Raw genomic sequence first — 18,098 nt, 5'->3', positions numbered from 1 at the left:
TCCTCAAAGCCAGCTCTCAGAGTGACACCCTTGTTTATGTCTGAGCCAGGAGTCCATAATTAAACCAAGATAACAGCCCCACGTAGGGAACTCAGATTTTATGGGGTCCACCTGGCTGACGTCAGTACAATCACTGAACACTCCACCACTAAGTCTGAGGATTTAGGTTGTTTCTTTTTTTTTTTGTAGCTCTTCCTAAGCCATTTTAGCATCAGGTCAGGTTCCTCCACTCTGCCTCTGATTTAGGAGGGTGTGTGACACATAGTAGCTCGCCTCTTGCACCCTGAGTATCTCTGAAGAAATTTATTCTCCTCTTCAGGTAACAAAGCCATTAAGGCGGCAACACCCAACATGTCCATGTCAGATTCTGAGGTATCTTTAATGCTTGACAGAAAGGGAGAACGCACAGGTTCCAGAACAGTTGGAAAGGCAGTTGAGGAATCAGGTATGTTCGTTCTGCTCCTGCACTGTTTTAAGTTTGCAATTTTCAGGTGGTCCATGTGCTTGTTCAGGGCTGTTGCACCTACCTGAACTTTATACATTACTAGACCTGGCCTTGCATCAACCATGCCTCTTACCCATGCAGGACCATTCCCATGATTCCTCCGCCAAACTTCATCCCCTGAAGTAAACTATCTCTCTCGCTTAGTGGAGTCTTGTGTCCACCACTGCTGTTCCTGATGTTGTTTCACCCTCACCCCACCTCTGGGAATATGAGGTTTAATCTAGTGCAGAATCTTCACAGAATCAGCAACTCTGCTTGAGCTATCCCTGTAGTTGTGAGAGACATGGTCCTAATTTTTAACAGAAACTGGGACAGTTTGATATCAAGTGAAGTTGTAGACTGTTTCTTTAAGATGCCTTCAAAGTTTGGACTGCTCTTTCCGCCAGACCATTGGATGTTGGATTGTATGTAGCTGTCATGAAATGATGAATACCATTTGACTATAGAAAACCCTCAAATTCCCTGCTGCCCAAATGATGGCCCGTTATCTGTGATGAACACTTCCAATAGTCTGTGAATTGGAAAAGATGTGTGAGAATTTTCTATTTGTGTCCCTGAATTTGATGAATGAACTCTGTGCACATCCAAACAATTTGAGTAGGCATCACAATGACGAAAAAACATTGAGCCCATAGCCAACATGTAACTGAGTTCAAGGTCTACCCACCCATTCCCACGAATGTGGGGGAGATTCTGGCGGTAATCTTTGCCTTTGTTGCACTCAGTACACTGCCCCATTGCAGCTATGAATGTATCCAATCCTGGCCACCAGATGTAACTTCTCACCAATAGCTTCACTTTGGAAATCTATGATCCTGATGGAGTTTAGCCAGTATAGTGAGATAAAGTCTGTGGGGATTCTATGCATTAATCGGGGGTAAATATGGGATAATAGGATAGGGAATGGGTCTGGGGATAACTTTTCGGAGGGTCGGTGTGGACTTGTTGGTCCAAACAGCTTGGTTACACAATATGGGGATTCTATACAAGCTTGCAGAAAAAGGAAGTTCACACAACAACTTGCAGAAGTTGAAAAAAAAGATATTAAAAGACATCACCTCTTCATCGCATGCGTCAAATGTCACCTGGCACCAAATTCCTAAATTAATACTCGGGTTTAAGGTGCCCTGTCCTCAGATCACTCTGTATTTCCCCATTCTCACAAAAAGGTGAAACAATTGTGGGGGAGGATAAACATGATCATGGGAGAAAGCATGTCAACCAAAGAAAGATGGAGACAACAGCAAGCTGAGTAGAATAGAATAGAATACAATACAATACAATATTTTTAATTGCCACATGTACTCTAGTACATAAGTACAGGAGTACAGTGAGAAGTTTTTTACAATGCCTGCCTTTAATGGCATCATCTTCAGTAAAAATACCTAGATACAAATCTTGGGTACAAAAGCAGATTAAAAGAAAAAGTAATAGCATTACTACAGTGTCTAAAAATAAGTTAGAAATAAGGTAGTTATAAGAGATTTAAAGGATTTATATTACAGTTTGGAAAAGAGTTTCAAATAACAGCTCAGCATATAGTCTGACCACCCACACCAGGCACAAGTCCATCAAATGCCACGCTTCTCCAACCTTCAGTCTGCTCCTCACCAGCACTCAGCAGCAACAAGGTAAGTTGCACTATATTGGGACTCGCTTCCCTCAGGGTTTCTCCATGCACTGCACTGGGACTCAGGTTACCCCTCACACTGCACCAGGATTCAGGTTACCCCTCACACTGCACCAGTAAGAGGAGAGTGAGCACGATGAAAAGATAGATGAACGATAAAACTGAGAGGTCCACAGGAAACTCTAAAGAAGTCTGGTGATTATTCCTAAGGTTTAAAATAGTATGTTTTTAAGTGGGAGGTCAGTGGGAGAAGATAAAAGGCACAGATTGAGAAGCTTCTTGTGCAGGGAAAGCAGATGATCGGTGAGTAAGATTGGGACATAAGTATGGAATTTGTTTGTATATATTATTTTCTTTTCAGCAATACGCAAGTTCTGTTTGAGCAAATAACAATTTGCATATGACTTTGCGACTTGCCATTAGCCTGGTCTCTTCAGTATGGTCATTGGTTTCATCTAAGGTGTCCAGTTTATAGATAAAGGAATATTATTGTTTCCCCTTGAAGTTCTAACACCAAAAAAATTGTGTCAACACAATAGATTTAGAATCAACTTTAGGAGTTAAGGATGGCAATGAACCAGAAGATATCTATGCAAAATCTGAATTTCACATCAACAATCTGATATACTATTCGCATAAGAAACAAACTTTGTTAATTATTATCTGAATTAGAGAGAGAGAAAGTAGCTTTTATTTGTCATTTCTACCATATACAACTTATACAGTAAAAATGAGAAGTGTTCCTCCAGTACTAAGGATGTGACATTGACAGCACAAACTACACAATCGTGCATGGCATTAGAAGTGCAAAACACGCAAGTTACAGTGTAATAGAAGAATGATGAATGATAGACATTTTTCTAGCAGCACTACAAAAGAATTTCAAATGGGAAAGTGTCTGATTATACTGTGTTAAAAATCCTGATGGCTTGGGGGAAGAAACTATTGAACAGTCTAGCCATGGGAAACTGTATGCTCTGGTATCTTCAGCCGGGTGGCAGGAGTGAGTTTGAGTGAGGGGTCTGTGAGGTCTTCTACAATGTTCTTAGCCTTTCAGATGCAGAATGTGGAGAAAATATCTGTAAAGCAGGGAAGAGAGATCCTGATGATCTTTTCAGCTGTCCTCACTATCCATTAACAGGGTCTTATGATCTGACAAGGTGCAATTCCCAAACCAGGCAGTGATGCAGCAGCTCAGGGTACTCTCAATGAACCCTCTGTAGAATATGGTGAGGATGAGGGATGGGAGGTGGGCTTTCCTCAGCCTGCACAGAAAGTAGAGACACTGTTGGACGATGGAGCTAGTGTTGTCCAGGTAAGATTCTCCATCAGGGGTATGCCAAGAAATTTGGTGCTCTTCACCATCTCTACAGGAGGGCCATCAACGTCCGATGGGGAGTGGTCACTCTGTGCTCTCCTGAAGTCAACAACCATCTCTTTTGCCTTGTCCACATTCAGAGACAGGTTGTTGGCTCTGCACCAGTCCACTAGCTGGTGCACCTCCTCTCAGTATGCTGACTCGTTGTTCCTGCTGGTGAGACCCACTACAGTCGTATTATCAGCGAACTTGATGATATGATTCAACCTGTGCATCGCTGCACAGTCATGTCAGTCGGGTAAACAGCAGTAGACTCAGCACATAGCCCTGGGGGGGTCCCCATGCTCAGTGTGATGGTGTTGAAGATGTTCCCGATCCAGACTAACTGAGGTCTCCCAGTTAGGAAATCCAGAATCCAGTTACACAGGAAGGTACTTAGGCCCAGCAGACTCAGCTTTCCAATCAGGTGCTGAGGAATGATGGTGTTAAATGCAGAACTGAAGTCTATGAACAGTAGTCTGACATAGGTGTCCTTGCAAATTATGTTTATTGCAAAACTGCAATTCTTCTAACTATAAACATCCCAATATTTATATTGTCATTAATCTTACCTTTAACATTTTTGAGTGGCTTGCGTTTAACACATTGATTACTGCCTTGCAATGTTGTCCCTTAAGCTGCTCGATGATAGAATTGAATTCTGCTGATGTGCATTTCCAGTGTTCGAGTTCAGTCAGTGGACCTGAATCTTCAGCTTCTTTTCTCACTTGATTGCTTTGTGCCAGCACCTGTATGGAGAGCAAGTTTCATAAAGTACTTTGACATAACAACTGAAAAACAAGGAATAAGAGCAGTTGGAGACTTGAGTTCGCTTCACTGTTCAGTAGATCATGGCTGATCTTCGGTCTCAACTTAACAACTCCCTGTGGGAATGGTGCACAGGCCATTACCAGTAACAGCACACTAGGATAGAGTATAAAGAAAGAAATAATGGGAATCTGAAACCACAACCAGATTAGCCACAATGTTACTGAATGGTGGAGTAGGCTCAAAGGGCCAAATGGCCTACAACTGCTCCTAAGCCATATGGTTTTGTAACGGAACAAACCTCTCGTTACAGGAACCGAGCTAGTGAGCTTTCACTGCACCATTATAAGTTGTTCAAAAATGGAAAACAAAATGCTCACAGTAGTCCCATGAAGGTTGCAAACTGTACCAAGTAATACAGAAGATGCATGGGGCAGCAAGCAATACTGAACCTATCAACAGGAAATGCAGTCAAGAACTAGTTATGCTAAGCGGAAAGGTTGCATAAGTTAGTGCTGCTTTGAGGGAGTCGCCAAGGGAATATCTACCAAAAGACTGGGGGATAAAAGCTGAGGTGATACTGATTCTGAAACCCATGGCTGGGAGGTCAGGATTCCAGGATGAAAGGAACCGCAGTGGGTAACAAGAACCCACCTTTTTTGCTGAGATGAAGGGTGAGGAGGAAAATGAGAGTCATCAGTCTTTTCTCTGAGGCTGGGATGGGGAAGCTTGAAGGCACTTCATGCCGAGACACCATTTTATTTGCCATCTGTCAGGTTCAAAGTTCGCAAATGATTGGGGATAAGAAAGAGGCTGCAATTTATTTGGAGGAGACTAGAAGCCTGCAAGGGAGCTGGAGGAGACAGGCAGCTTGCAAGAACATTGTAGAGATAACTGCAAGGGCATGGGGGAGACAGGAAAATTGCAATGGTCAGGCCAGGAAAAATTTAAACCACTGAGGTAATGAATTGCTTACAAATTAACACCGAGTCTATAAAGAATACATATTCAGGAGTCATCATTAGTCCAGGTAAAATGTTGTGAATCTCTTTAAACTGAAAACTGTGTTAATTGTTATATCTAAATCTGAAAATGAGTTACAGTTGCAGTGAAAAGGTTTATAATTGGCTTGTTAAAATATTTCATCTTTATGAATATAGGTAAGCTGTGACCTCACCAATCTGGAAGGTGTGTATTATGTGTCAGCCTTTTGTCTGCAGAAGGATGGGTCAGTTATTTTCCAAAAATGTATTTGTTGCTGCTTTAAGTGTTTGGTCTTGTGCCAATTTAATATTGTTGTTGTGGCTTTATATTTAATGGAAGGTTGATAATTATTGAGGATATTGATGAATTCTGTTTCAGTGAGAGTCCAAATACTCTATGCATTAAAAACAAATGATAACAGTAATACAACTATCAAACTGTAGCACTTTATATATAGAATTAGTGGGAATGAAAATGTAGTCCTACAAAAATGGAGAAGTAACCCTTGAAAATATCTCAAGAGGAGTCTTTGAGAAACTAAACTATACCCTGTTAAGAGATATCTTTATCTTTGTACATCAATCCAACTGAAAGTATGATCAACAAGCACAGAAGATATTAGAGAAACTCAGCCAGCCTGGCAGAATCTGTGGAGAGAGTTAACATTTCAAGTCAGAAATGAAGGGTGACCTTTTTGTAATTGCTTGCTGTATCTACACGTGATTCTTATATGACATATCTAAGTTTCATTGTATATCAACATGGATTTTAAGAATATTTTTCTTTTACAACACAGAGGCAGAGAGCTAAATCAAAACTGCTTTCCAAGCTCTATAGCTTAAACAAAACACTTAACTATTTAATAATATGGTAACTTTAGGAGAGCAAAATTAAATAACAAAGCAATCTAAATAAAAACCAATAAAACTGTGGATGCTATAAATCAGAAACAAAAACAAAAGTTGCTGGAAAAGCTCAGCAGGTCTGATAGCATTTGTGAAGAGAAATCAGTGTTGAAAATTTTGAAAAAACATAAAGATAGATAAGTCCCCGGGGCCAAACAGGATATACCCAAGGTTACTACAGGAAGTGAAGGAATAGATTGCTGCACCTGTGGTGATGATCTTTGCATCCTCACAGTCCATTGGTGTAGTGACTGATGATTGGAAGGGTGGAAAATGTTATTCCCTTGTTCAAAAAAGGGATTGGGGTAACCCTAGGAATTATAGACAGTCAGTCTTATGTCTGTGGTGGGTAAATTACTGGAGAGGATTCTGAGAGATACGATTTATGCTTACTTGGAAAACCATAGATTGATTAGAGGTGGTCAGCATAGATTTGTGAAGGGCGGGTTATGCCTCACAAGCCTTATTGAATTCTTTGAGGATTTGACAAAACACATTGAAGGTAGAGCAGTGGATGTGATGTACATGGATTTTAGCAAGGTGCTTGATAAGGTTCCCCATGGTAGGCTCATTCAGAAAGATTGGAAGAATACAGGGAAACCCGCCTGTCTGGATACAGAATCAGCTGGCTCACTGAAGATAAAGGGTGATAGTAGATGGAAAGTATTCAGCCTGGAGCTCAGTGATGTTCTGCATGGATCTGTTCTGGAACCTCTACTTTTTGTGATTTTGTGTTGGTGGAGTTGTGTATAGTGTGGAAGGCTGTTGTAGATTGCAACAGGACATTGACAGAATGCAGAACTGGGCTGATAGTGGCAGATGGAGTTCAATCTGGAAAAGTGTGAAGTGATTATTTTTGGAAGGTCAAATCTGAATGCAGAATACAGAGTTAAAGGAAGGATTCCTGGCAGTGTGGAGGAACAGAGGGATCTAGGGTCTATGTCCACAGATTCTTCAATGTTGCCACCCAAGTTGATAGGGTTGTTAAGAAGGCATTGGTGTGTAGGCTTTCATTAGCAGGGGATTGAGTTTAAGAGCTGCAACATTATGTTGCAGCTCTATAAAGCCCTGGTTAGACCACACTTGGAATATTGTATACAGTTCTAATCACGTCATTATAGGAAGGATATGGAAACTTTAAAGAAGGTAAATCTCCTCTGCACCAGGATGCCGTCTGGATTAGAAGGCACGTTTTAAGAAGAAAGGTTGAGGGAGCTCAGACTTTTCTCATTGAAGCAAAGAAGGGTGAGAGGCGACATGAAAGAGATGCACAAAGTGATGAGAGGCATAGATGGAGTGAATAATTAGAGACGGTTTCCCAGGACAGAAATGGCTATCAAAAGGGGCTTAATTTTTAAGGCGATTGGAGGAAGGTTTAGGGGAGATTTTGGGGGTTGGTTCTTTACACAGAGAGTGGTGGGTGCATGGATTGCACTGTCAGCAGTGGTAATAGAAACAGATACATTAGGAAAATTTTGGATAGACAGATGGATGATAGTAAGATGATGGGTATGTAGGATAGTTTAATCTTAGAGTAGGATAAAAGCTTGGCACAACATCAAGGCCGAAAGGCCTACACTGCTGTACTGTTCTATGTTAACATTTCAGGTCCGTGACCCTTCCTCAGAACAAAGTAATCAAACAGATTTCTGTGATTTAAACTCGATAGCTTTTGTTTTCAGCCTCATTCACACAAAAGACAGACAAAAAAAACACAATTAAGTGCTTAGAGGCATGGTGTAAAGACAATGTCTCCATCAATGTCAGCAAAATGAAAGAGCTGGTCATTCACTTCAGGAAGTGAAGTGATGGGTGTGCTGCCCTCTGCATCAATAGTGCTGAGGAGATGGTTGAGGGTGTCAGGTTTCTGGGAGTGAAGATTACCAACAACCTGTCCTGGTTCACCAACACCAATGCAAGAAAGCACAACAACATCTCTATTTCCTCAGGAGGTGGATTCTTAACAATTTTTATAGAGGCACCATAGAAAGCATCCTATCTGGATGCATCATAGCGTGGCATTGTAACTGCTCTTCCCAAGACCATAAGAAACTACACAGCCATGAACACAGCTCAGTCTATCACACAAATCAGCCTTCAATCCATTGATTCCATCAATACTTCCCGCTGCCTCAGGAAAGCCACCAAACACCCTTTCAATCCCAGTCATATTCTCTTCCACACTCGTCAATCAGGTAGAAGATATAAAAGTTTGCATACATGTATGAATAGATTCAAGACTTTTAAATGGACCTCTCAAATGTTAATTCTGATATTTCTCTCTCTCTTCACCTTCTCTGTGGCTGTAACACTGTATTGTTATGACACAAAGATGAAAGCCTCTATTAATTAAACCAAACACCCTGAAAAGCTCACCTCAACTTGTAATCTGTTAAAATATAAGTGACAGAGAACTGCCAAATTCCATTATTTAAAGAAAATAACATCAATTTATTTTCTAACTCTAAAAGTGAACATTAAATAAAACTATTCACAAATCTCAGACCCTTTCCTCTTAACAGCCTACTATCTGTCTCCAACTCTATAACAATAGGCTGCTCCAATAATACACTTATTAAAACTACAACAAGTTAATTTCAAAACAACAGTGACTGCCTTCTTCTGTGTTTTCACTGTTCCAGCTGTGGATCTCTCTGGGTCGTCTTCTTTCTTTTTACTGTGAGTATGTTTTACATAAAAAGGTACATTTGACAGAGTGTGTTTCCTAATTTCCTAATAAGATGTTATATTGACAGTTAGCTCTCTCTCTCTATGGCAGATGCTCTCTGACCAATTTTCAAAATGTCTGCATTCTTATACCCCATCTCATTGGTACAATGTTGGCAAAACAATAAATTCAAACTCAATTAGTTTTAGTATCCTGGAGCATAATTTAAACTAATTGTTAAATTTGAATTGTTGTCAAAACAGCAACCAAAATGTTTTATAATTTCAATTTTCCAGTATGCTCTGCTACTGCCATCTAGTCATATACACAGGTGCTTGTAAGCTAACTTATACTTTACATGTTAATTCTGCACACTAAACAACATTGGAATCAATCAAATCTTATCTAGAATTGTTCCTTTAAATCTGCGATAATACATTTGCGATCACATTTTTTTTACAATGCACAACACATACAGTTTGTAAATTTAAAAGGCTGTAACATAAGACTGCAACAAAATAGTCTCATAGTTTTGCCGTTTAATCTTTCCACAATTGCAAGAGGATTGTGGTCCGTGTACACAACTGTCTCTGATAGATTATTTGTCACATAAACATTAAAATGTTGTAAGGCCAGTACCAAACTCAATAATTCTTTTTCGACAGTAGAATACTTTTTTAATGGGTGTTGACTTTTTTTGAAAAGTAACCAGCTGGCCATTCCATCATCATCTTCCTTTAGCAGTACATATCCAACTCCTATATCGCTAGCATTGATTCCAACTTTGAAGGGTTTCAAAAACCTTTGTGTTGCAAAAACTGGTGCTCTGGTTAATACGGCGCTTAAATTCTCAAATGTCTCCTGGCATTGTTTTGTCCACCAAAATTTTGTATTCTTCTTTAGTAAATATGTTAGCTGTGCCACCACACTGATAAAGTTTGAAACAAACTTCCGGTAGAATCTGCTTAGTCCCAAACATTGAAGCACCTCTTTCTTCAAGGATGATTGTGGAAATTCCTTGATGGCCTCCGTCTTTACATTCCTTGGGGTCAACTTTCCATGTCTGATGTTATGTCCTAAGAATGTTATCTCTGCCTTTGCGAATTCTGTTTTCTTTAAGTTTATTACTACTTTTGCCTCTGGTCATGGTTCGAAGAGTTCTGCCAACAATACCATATGATCTTTCCATGTCTCACTAAAGATCCCTACATCATCCAGATGAACTACACAATTTGTTAATCCAATTACAGCTCTACTCATGAATCTTTGGAATGTGGCTGGTGCGTTCTTCATTCCAAAGGGCATCACTATGAATTGATATAGCTCATTTGGGGAAGGTGGGGGGGGGGCAGAATGCAGAAACTTCTTTCGCTTTCTCTGATAAAGATACCTGCCAATAAACATGCAGTAAGTTCTACTTCATGATGTAAGTGGCGTGACAAACTTTCTCTGTAGTCTTCCAATCTTGGTATTGGAAAAGGAGTCCGAATTTAGACCATAAGACATAGGAGTGTAAGTAAGGCCATTCAGCCCATCGAGTCCACTCTGCCATTCAATCATGACTGATGGGCATTTCAACTCCACTTACCCGCATTCTCCCCGTAGCCCTTAATTCCTTGTGACATCAAGAATTTATCAATCTCTGCCTTGAAGATATTTAGCATCCTGGCCTCCACTGCACTCTGCGGCAATGAATTCCACAGGCCCACAACACTCTGGCTGAAGAAATGTCTCCGCATTTCTGTTCTGAATTTACCCCCTCTAATTCTAAAGCTGTGTCTACGGGTCCTAGTCCCCTCACGTAACAGAAACAATTTCCTAGCGTCCACCCTTTCCAAGCCATGTATTATCTTGTAAGTTTCTATTAGATCTCCCCTCAATCTTCTAAACTCCAATGAATACAATCCCAGGACCCTCAGTCATACCTCGTATGTTAGACCTACCATTCCAGGGGTCATCCGTGTGAATCTCCGCTGGACACGCTCCAGTGCCAGTATGTCCCTCCTGAGGTGTGGGGACCAAAACTGGATACAGTACTCCAAATGGGGCCTAACCAGAGCTTTATAAAGTCTCAGTAGCACAATGCTGCTTTTATATTCCAACACTCTTGAGATAAATGACAACATTGCATTCGCTTTTGTAATCACGGACTCAACCTGCATGTTTATCTTTAGAGAATCCTTGACTAGCACTCCCAGATCCCTTTATACTTTGGCTTTACGAATTTTCTCACCGTTTACAAAGTAGTCCATGCTTATATTCTTTTTTCCAAAGTGCAAGATCTCACATTTGCTCTCATTGAATTCCATCAGCCATTTCCTAGACCACTCTCCCAAACGGTCTAGATCCTTCTGCAGCCTCCTCACTTCCTCAGTACTACCTGCCTATCCACCTAACTTTGTATCATTGGCAAACCTCGCTAGAATGCCCCCAGTCCCTTCATCCAGGTCATTAATATATGACGTGAACAGCTGCAGCCCCAACACTGAACCCTGCGGGACACCGCTCGTCACCGGCTGCCATTCCGAAAAAGAACCTTTTATCCCAACTCTCTGCCTTCTGTCAGACAGACAATCCTCAATCCATACCAGTAGCTCACCTCGAACACCATGGGCCCTCACCTTGCTCAGCAGCCTCCCGTGTGGCACCTTATTAAAGGCCTTTGGAAGTCTAGATAGACTACATCCACTGGATTTCCCTGGTCTAACCTACGTGTCACCTCTTCAAAGAATTCCAACTGGTTTGTCAGACATGACCTCCCCTTACTAAATCCATGTTGACTTGTTCTAATCAGACTCTGCTCTTCCAAGAATTTAGAAACCTCATCCTTAATGATGGATTCTAGAATTTTACCAACAACCGAGGTTAGGCTAATTGGCCTATAATTTTCCATCTTTTGTCTTGATCCTTTCTTGAACAAGGGGGTTACAACAGCGATCTTCCAATCATCCAGGACTTTCCCGACTCCAGTGACTTTTGAAAAATCTCAACCAATGCCTCCGCTATTTCCTCAGCCACCTCCCTCAGAACTCTAGGGTGTATCCCATCGGGGCCAGGAGATTTATCAATTTTAAGACCTTTTTAGCTTTTCTAGCACTTTCTCTTTTGTAATGGCAACCATACTCAACTCAGCCCCCGACTCCCTTTAATTGTTGGGATATTACTCATGTCTTCCACTGTGAAGACTGACGCAAAGTACTTATTAAGTTCTCCAGCTATTTCCTTATCTCCCATCACTAGGCTTCCAGCATCAGTTTGAAGTGGCCCAATGTCTACTTTTGCCTGTCGTTTGTTTCTTATGTATTGAAAGAAACTTTTACTATCATTTCTAATATTACTGGCTAGCCTACCTTCATATTTGATCCTCTCCTTCCTTATTTCTCGCTTTGTTATCCTCTGTTTGTTTTTGTAGCCTTCCCAATCTTTTGATTTCCCACTGCTCTTGGCCACTTTATAGGATCTCTCTTTTTCTTTAATACATTTCCTGACTTCCTTTGTCAGCCATGGCTGTCTAATCCCTCCCCGGATAATCTTTCTTTTCTTGGGGATGAACCCTCTGTGCAGTGTCCTCAATTATACCCCCAAACCCCTGCCATTTTTGCTCAACTGTCTTCCCCGCTAAGCCCTGCTTCCAGTCTATTTTCGCCAGTCTATTTGTTAGTGTTGACCTTCCAAGAGTCCAAACAAAATTGTTGAGTCCCGTTAGGGTTGGGAACTATCACATTCGCTGAACTCCACTCATTCTGACTCAGTCCAAAAATATCTTTGTTGAGCATTGCATCCACTTCCTTGTGGGCCTTGTGGCTTTGAGAGGATTAAGCCTGTATGGGTGTTGTTTTATTGGAACAGCATTCCCTATTTCTAGCTCATGCACAATAGTATTAGTCCTCCCCATCTTATTCCTGCATATGTCCTCATACCACTGCAACAAAACTTTCAACTCGGTTCTTTGTTCCTAAGATAGATAGCTCACTGATCCCTCCCAATCCTCAAGGACTTCCTCATTATTTAATGTAATTTGAATCATATCAAACTCCACACATCTAGATTTAATTTCTCACTCTGTGGGGCAGTAACTCACACCTGTTTCTCCAGTTCCCTGTCTCTACTATTGCAAGGTTTCAACATATTCTCATAACATATCTAATATAGTTTTTTTCTATCAGGCAACTTTACCAAGTAGTTTACCAGACTCAACTTTTTCTCAATTTGATAAGGACCACTAAACTTGGCTTTGAAGGGATCTCCTACCATTGGTAACAATGCTATTCCTCATCCCCACTGGGAAATATCCAAATTTTAGAGTTTTTTTTATCTGCCACCTACTTCATCCTATGCTGTGTCCTCTTCAGGTGCTGTTTGGCTAACTCATCTGATTGAATCGATCTTTCCCTCACCTCAGGGACATAATCCAAATATGAGATCTCTAATTTCAGTCCTATCATTTTTTTTCTTTAAGTGAGCGGACCTTTGAAATTAATTAATGTCCAAATATTAACCCAAAGGGAGTAAACTGAGTCAATTCATTTGGAGCATCTCTAATGACAAACAAAACAATGGGATACCTGTATCCCAATCATTTGGGTAATCCTGACATTACGCTCTTAGCATGGTCTTCAGGGTCTGATGCCACCTTTCCAAAGCTCCCTGAGATTCAGGATGGTATGCACTTGATTTAAAGTGCTGTATGCTTAAACTATCCATTACTTCCTTAAAAAGCCTATCATCAAAATTAGACCCTTGGTCTGACTGAATCTCGCTGGGTAGTCCATTCCAGGTAAAGAAAGCTACTAACTCCTCCACCTCTCTTTTTGCCTTAATACTGCATAATGGAATTGCCTCCAAAATCAGGTAGACACACCCATTATGGTTAGCAAATGCTGGTTCACACTTAGTTTTAGGGATGGGACCTATATAATCAAAAATAACCCACATGAAAGGATTGAAATTCTTCAAATTAGGGAATTGACAACAAAGGTGCTGGTTTTATGACATGTACAGCAAAACTTAACCACATTCTTGTGCAGTCCAGGCCAATAGAAATGCTTTTGTACCTTAGTATGAGTCTTCCTCACCTGGATGACCTCCTATTGGTAATTCAAGTGCTACCTGTAATACGTCCTGACTGTATGCTATTGACAACACAATCTGGTGCACTTCCACCCATTTCTCCTCTGTATTAACCTGCAGTGATTTCCATTTTTGTCTTAGGATTCTATCTTTAAGATAATGACTCTTGGGAATACATTCTGATTCATTTTCTGAGTATGCATTAATATATCTTTTACCATCTCATCTATCTATTCTAAGTCCTTTAGCCTTTCAGGACTGAACACATCTGTCTGACTCTCTATCTGTTCGGGTTTATCCTGCACCATTACATCAAACAGGGTGTCAGCTAACTGAACCTCAACTCCTTCATCTTTCTCTTTAGTTTTGCTTCTTGTTGTGACTCATGACAGTGGAATCTTGTTACTACACAGTCTGGAAAAATTTGAGCTTTTTTTTCTTTTAACTTCTCAATTCCATGGTCTTCCTTTGGCTTCTCCACAACAAGGAATGCCACTCCCGCCTTCCATTCTGCTAAATTGTTCTCAAGAGCAAACTGTATTCCTGGAACTGACACTCTGTCAATCACTCCCACTGTTGCTTCCCAAATCTTAGTTTTGTACTCTAACTTAATCTTACACATGCTAAAGGGAATGCTAAGTTTCTGTCCATCTATTCCACAAATTACCACTCTCTCGGGTAACATGTCAGAAAGAGTGGAAATATTTTCATCTCTTACTATTAGAAACTGATTGCTCCCGTATCTCTCGAAATTGTAATTTCTTTCCCTTCTCCCCCTGTTTTTCCTGAGTAAATGTTACCCACAGAGGTGAAGTCTTTATTGAGATCAGGCACTAGCTCAATACCCAGCCCTTGCCTAGGCTGTGCACTCTCCTACAGTTCTTAGAACAGAGAACAATACAGCGCAAAACAGGCTCTTCAGCCCTTGATGTTGCACCAACCTGTGAACTATTCTCAGCTCATCCCCCTACACTATCCCATCATCATCCATGTGCTTATCAAAGGATTGTTTAAATCTCCCTAATGTGGCTAAGTTGACTACATTAGCAGGTAGGGCATTCCACACCTTTACCACTCTCTGCATAAAGAACCTGCCTCTGACATCTGTCTTAAATCTATCACCCCTCAATTTGTAGTTATGCTCCCTCAAACATGCTGATGTCATCACCCTAGGAAAAAAGACTTACACTGTCTACCCTATCTAATCCTCTGATCATCTTGTATGTCTCTATCAAAACCCCTCTTAGCCTTCTTCTTTCCAATGAGAACAGACCCAAGTCTCTCAGCCTTTCCTCATAAGATCTTCCCTCCAGACCAGGCAACATCCTAGTAAATCTCCACTGTACCTTTTTCCAATGCTTCCACATCCTTCCTGAAATATGGGGACCAGAACTGTACACAATATTTCAAGTGTGGCCGTACTAGCATTTTGTATAGTTGTAGCATGATATTGCGGCTCCAGAACTCAATCCCTCTACGAATGAAATCTGACATACCAAATGCCTTCTCAACAGCACTATCTACCTGGGTGGCCCAACTTTCAGGGATCTATGTACATGGACTCCAAGATCCCTCTGAACATCCACACTACCAAGAATCTTTCCATTGACCTGGCTTTCCATACTCTGCCTTTCTGTTATTCTTCCCAAAGTGCATCACCTCACATTTAGCTGCATTGAACTCCATTTGCCACCTCTCAGCCCAATTGTGCAGTTTATCCAAGTCCCCCTGCAACCTGCAACATTCTTTCAAACTGTCCACTACTCCACCGACTTTAGTGTCATCTGCAAATTTACTAATCCATCCTCCTATGCCTGTGTCTAAGTCATTTATAAAAATGACAAACAGCAGTGGTCCCAAAACAGATCCTTGTGGCACACCACTAGTAACTGAACTCCAGGCTGAATATTTTCCATCAACCACCACTCACTGCCTTCTTTCAGAAAGCCAGTTTCTATTCCAAACTGTTAAATCACCCTCAATTCCATGCATCTGCAATTTCTCCAACAGCCTACCATGTCAAAGGCTTTACTGAAGTCCATGTATACCACATCAACTGCCCTATCTTCATCTACATGCTTGGTCACCTTCTCAAAAAACTCAATGAGATTTGTGAGACATGACCTGCCCTTGGCGAAACCATGTTGACTATCTGAAATCAAATTGCTGCTGCTTCAACTTTTCTTGGGGTTTCTTTTACTACTTCCACTCACCCCATTGGTTTAGCCCCTTTTACCACATCAGGAATGGGGATTATAGGATTTTTTTCAGGATGGCAGCCAGTGACTAGTGGAGTTCCACATGGGTCAGTATTGGGAACACAACAATTCACATTATACAGTAACAATCAGGATGAAGGAACTCGGGGCATTTGTGCAAAGTTTGCAGACAAGGTAGGTGGATGAACAGGTAGTGTTGAGGAAACGGGGAAGCTGCAAAAGGACTTGGATAGCCCAGGACAATGAGCAAAGAACTTGCAAATGGAATACAATCTGTGAAACTGTGAGGTAATACAATTTTTGGTTGGAAGAAGAATAAAAGTGTAGGAGCTTCAGAATTCTGAAGCATAAACGGATGTAACATTCTTGGTTCAGGATTCTCTGAAGATTAACATGCAGATCCACTTGGCAGTTAGGAAGGCAAATTAGCATTACTTTTAAGAGGGCTAGAAAACAAGAGCAGGGATGTACTGCTAGAACTGTTTAAGTGCTAGTCAGACCACGTTTGGAATATTGTGAGCAATTTGGGATCCAGTATCAAAGAAAGCATGTGCTGGTCTTGCAGGAGGTCCAGAGGAGGTTTACAAGAATAATTTCAGTGATAAGGAGCTTGTCACATGAGCGGTTGAGGACTCTGGGCCTATACTCAACAGAGGTTAGAAAGATGAAGGAGGATCTCATTGAAACTTACAGAATACTGAGAGGCCTAGATGGAGTGGATGTGAAGAACATGTTTCCATTAGTACATGAGAACCTGAGGGCACAGTCTCAGAATGAAGGGACAAGCTGTGGAACTGAGATAAGGAAGAATTCCTTCAGCCAGAGGGTGGTGAATCTATGAAATTTCGTGGAATTGATTGCCACTGAACTGTTGTGGAGATCAAATTATTGTGTTTATTTAAGTAGGATTCTTGATGTTTAAGAAGATCAAAGGTTTCTGTGGGAAGGCTGGAGAATGGATTTGAGAAACATATCAGCCATGGTTGAATGAAGTAACGTACAAAATGGCTTGAATGGCCTAATTTTTTGTGTGTATCTTATGGCCCAATGGCCTAATGCCATTGAATGGCAAGTGGAGCCAGCATCTATTCTATTGAAGATGACCACTGTCTGCCATTTACCAGCCTAAGGTAGCATATGCTGCATATGGACATAAGGCACTTTATAAACTAAATTGTGTATGGTACATGTTGAACAATCATCACTTCTAACCACATGGTACATAATATTCATTAATGTAGCAGCTGAGGATGATTGTACCTAAGACACCATATTTGAACTAATTCCTGCAATGATATTCTGGAAATTCAAATATCAACCTATAACAATCCACAACTATCTATGCTAGGCTAGACTCCCACCTGTCCAGAGGCTTCTCTTGATTTCCATTCATTTTAGTTTTGCTGAGATGCCTTGATGTTATACTTGTTCAAAAGTCGCTTTGATATGAAGAGCATCATGCTCACCTCATCTCTGGAATTTAGCTTTTTTCCATATTGCAACATGAAGTCAGTTGCAGAGATACCTTGGTAAAAGCCAATCTGAGTATTGGTGAGCAGGTAATTGCTGAGTAAATGTTGCTTGACTTTCTTTTTTCTTTAGGTGTCTGTGTATGCGCAGACACCTATTGTGTAAAAAAAAAACTTTATTCTACACTTTCCACCATTAGGAAAATACTCATGTGGCTGATGAACCAGTAACAGAAATACTTATGACTTAGCTTCTATTCACTGAACATTCAATGGTTGATAATGGAAAGTTAGGCAGGGAGCTTTCAATCTTCATGCTGTAGTATCAACTGCTTCTGCCAGAAACACATTCCAAAATCCCTGTTCACATTCTCTTGTCCCTCCCCCTGCATGACCATCATGTTTTCTCTCAGATGTGCTGGCACCAATTGCCAAGTACTGACCTTATTAGTGACCAAACATCCTGCTATTTTTTAACGTCAACCTGTTCAGAGATGTTATGACACAACTCTACAGCAGGTGG

At 40.8% G+C, this 18,098-nt stretch overlaps 1 protein-coding gene across 1 annotated transcript in view; it reads right to left on the bottom strand.

The window, feature by feature from the left end:
* LOC132834281 (dynein axonemal heavy chain 8-like) overlaps positions 1-18,098 on the bottom strand; it is a 1,170,382-nt gene that overhangs the window by 1,019,198 nt on the left and 133,086 nt on the right. The window contains exon 7 of the mRNA XM_060853001.1: positions 4,065-4,241. Within this exon, the coding sequence (XP_060708984.1) occupies positions 4,065-4,241 (177 nt within the window). The remainder of the gene's footprint in view (positions 1-4,064; positions 4,242-18,098) is intronic.

The sequence above is a fragment of the Hemiscyllium ocellatum genome, chromosome 3 (genome assembly GCF_020745735.1).
Source record: "Hemiscyllium ocellatum isolate sHemOce1 chromosome 3, sHemOce1.pat.X.cur, whole genome shotgun sequence".
Classification (NCBI taxonomy): Eukaryota; Metazoa; Chordata; class Chondrichthyes; order Orectolobiformes; family Hemiscylliidae; genus Hemiscyllium; species Hemiscyllium ocellatum.
The sequence above is the reverse complement of the archived record's forward strand: the minus strand, read 5'-3'. Positions and strand labels throughout refer to the sequence as shown.